Source organism: Phytophthora infestans, genomic scaffold (genome assembly GCF_000142945.1).
Source record: "Phytophthora infestans T30-4 supercont1.1340 genomic scaffold, whole genome shotgun sequence".
Lineage (NCBI taxonomy): Eukaryota > Oomycota > Peronosporomycetes > Peronosporales > Peronosporaceae > Phytophthora > Phytophthora infestans.
Window position 1 is genome coordinate 1 of NW_003302636.1, and position 2499 is coordinate 2499.

Sequence of the window (2499 nt, forward strand, 5' to 3'; positions counted from 1 at the left end):
AGGAAATATGAAAAATCCACATGTTTTTTTAAGGATAATCCACACCGACAGATCTACAGTCCACAACAATCGACGACATTGTACTGTACCAGTGCAGTGTTATATTGACGTCATCGCCTGTAAACGATGACGCCCTCGGAGGCTTAAGTACCATTGGTAGTTAAGCCTCCGAGGGTACTACCAAGTACTGCTTGGTAACCAGTGTTTTATCACTCAAGAACTACCAAAGAAGCCCCAATTCGTCGCTTGAGCAGCCCGCAACCCCGTCCAAATCCACCCGCTCACAACAATCACGACGCAGTGCCTTCCCCCAAGCACGAGCTCCGCCACCACTGCCAGAAGAGTCTGAGCCGCCACCAGAAGCCGCACTTGCAACCCAAACGCCACCGAGGTGTCTGTTCCGTCGTCTGAAGCCTTGAAGACTCTGTTAACGAGTCAGTATTGCCCCCAAGAAGCCTCGCAGTCGGCACCTACTTGCTGTTCGTCGTGAAGAGGCTGCTGCTTTCAGACGTGCGTTGTGTTAGACGCGTGAAGCTACAGCCGTTGGTCCGCTCTGCTGGCGAGTACCTCAACCACATTTACGACTTGACACGACCTGTGTGCTCCTTCACGTGTGTACCTGGCCAGTAAGTGTGACGAGGTGTCAGTCATTATGGATGCCAGTCTAAAGGCGCAATTCTGGAATGAAGGCTACCTTGTCGGAAACTTAAGACTACCGCCTCACACTTTGGAGAAAGCTAAACAGGAAATCGAGCAACTGGACTTCAGACCTATTTTTGGTGAAGTGTATGAAGTAGAACGTGACCATTTCCGTCTTCAAGCTCCTATTGCTACATTTGGTCCGGCTACAAACAAAATATACAAGCGAGTGAAGGGTATTGTGGAAGGATCTGATAAAAATTGGTACACCAAAAAGTCTATTTGGAACGCATTGAAATCACTTCCGGGGGGCCTTCGCCAAGGCATCCACCTAGATTTTCCTTCATTCGAGACAAGCAAAGCGAAACTGGAAAAGGGTATTGTTCAGGCGTCTGTCATTATTGCTCTTCAATCAGACACACAGTTCTACGTCTATCCTGGCTATTTTGGAGTCTATGCAGAAATGGACAAATGCAAACTGTTGTCACTTGACGCGGGCGCATTCCTGCTGTTCCGCGGAGACTTGGTCCATGCAGGGGCTGAATTTGAAGAGGAAAATTTGAGGCTGCATTGTTACGTACGTGTACGTGGAATTCCACAAAAGGCCGACGCAACTGAAGCTGCTGTGTTCAGAAGCTACATGTGCGAGCATTGCGTCCAACAGTGCACATCGTGTCGTCATCTCTCCAACCACCGCCGTTACTGTGCTGACAACCCCAACAAGGTCAAGTCCAAGAAAGCGCGCCTAGAAGCTGATGCGCGTGGGGGGATTTGCCACAAGTGCAACAGGAAATTCAAGAAGCGAAACGCGCTGTACCAGCATAACCACCGCCGCCATCCGAAGAAACTTTTACGTGGAAAACAGGCAATTCCTATTCGGTACATTGCACCCCGTTGGAGGTTGTCGTGCAAGCTGAATCAACCTGCGCCAGAAGAAGACGTACCAGACAAAACAGTTGCGTGCACAACCTTCCAAGTCCGTGACTCTGCTATGACAGCAAGGCGCCATCACGTTTTAAATGGGACGACGAAGTACAAGCACGCTCTCGAGTGTGGAAAGAGTATTGCAGACATTATGAGGAGGAACTGAACGTTTGTATTTGGAGAAATGATGAGCGCCTTGGAGAAATTTGAAGACATTATCAAGGACGGTGTTGCACCATTTGTTGGTCAAGAAGGTGAATGGGTAGACCCGCTTTCACAGCTATCGTCGCTGACATTTTCGCCTACGTTAAATACCAATGCTGTTGAACCAAAGGATGCTGTGATGAAAAGCGATACGGAAGATGAAGAAAAAATCAAGAACACTTCCACAGCGAACTCGGACGATGACGAACCTCCGACTCAACAGAGCGCACCTCTAGCTACAATGCAATGTGCTACAGCTACAATGCAAGAGCCTACAGTTACACCGTGTGTGACTAGAGGTACTTCCCACGTGACTTTGACCCCTCCTGCTACACAAGAACCACTGTGTGTAACTAGAGGCAATTCCTGTGTGACTTTAACCACCCCAGAGGTGGATGCAGCAAGTATGTCTGATTTCAAACAAAATCCAAGCCAGTCCAAGCGCCAGCACATTAGCAGCAGCTCGTCAGAATCCTCGCAGTCTGGGTCATTTGTGATAACAAAGAGCGCAAAAAGTCGGGGACGTCCCCAAGTCAGAAAGAAGCAAGGAAAAGCAGAAAAGAATCGAGTACCGTGGACTTGCGTGCCTGTCTGGCAATCTGCTCCGTGACGGTCATTTCCATCCTGATGGGGGGAGTGGCTCGACCACCCGAACGAGACGGAGGCCCTGACGTTGACGCAGCGAGTAGCATTGATCGAGTGGAAGACCGCCGATGTGCAGGCATTGGTAGA

General features: G+C 49.5%; 1 protein-coding gene across 1 annotated transcript; it reads left to right on the forward strand.

The window, feature by feature from the left end:
* Window positions 1–652: 652 nt before the first annotated feature.
* Window positions 653–1131, forward strand: PITG_22138 (uncharacterized protein; the record flags this gene model as incomplete). The annotated part of the gene is made up of 2 exons (XM_002894668.1): window positions 653–1016; window positions 1064–1131. 2 exons carry the CDS (start codon window positions 653–655, stop codon window positions 1129–1131), a joined length of 432 nt encoding a protein of 143 aa, XP_002894714.1.
* Between the last annotated feature and the right edge of the window lie 1368 nt (window positions 1132–2499).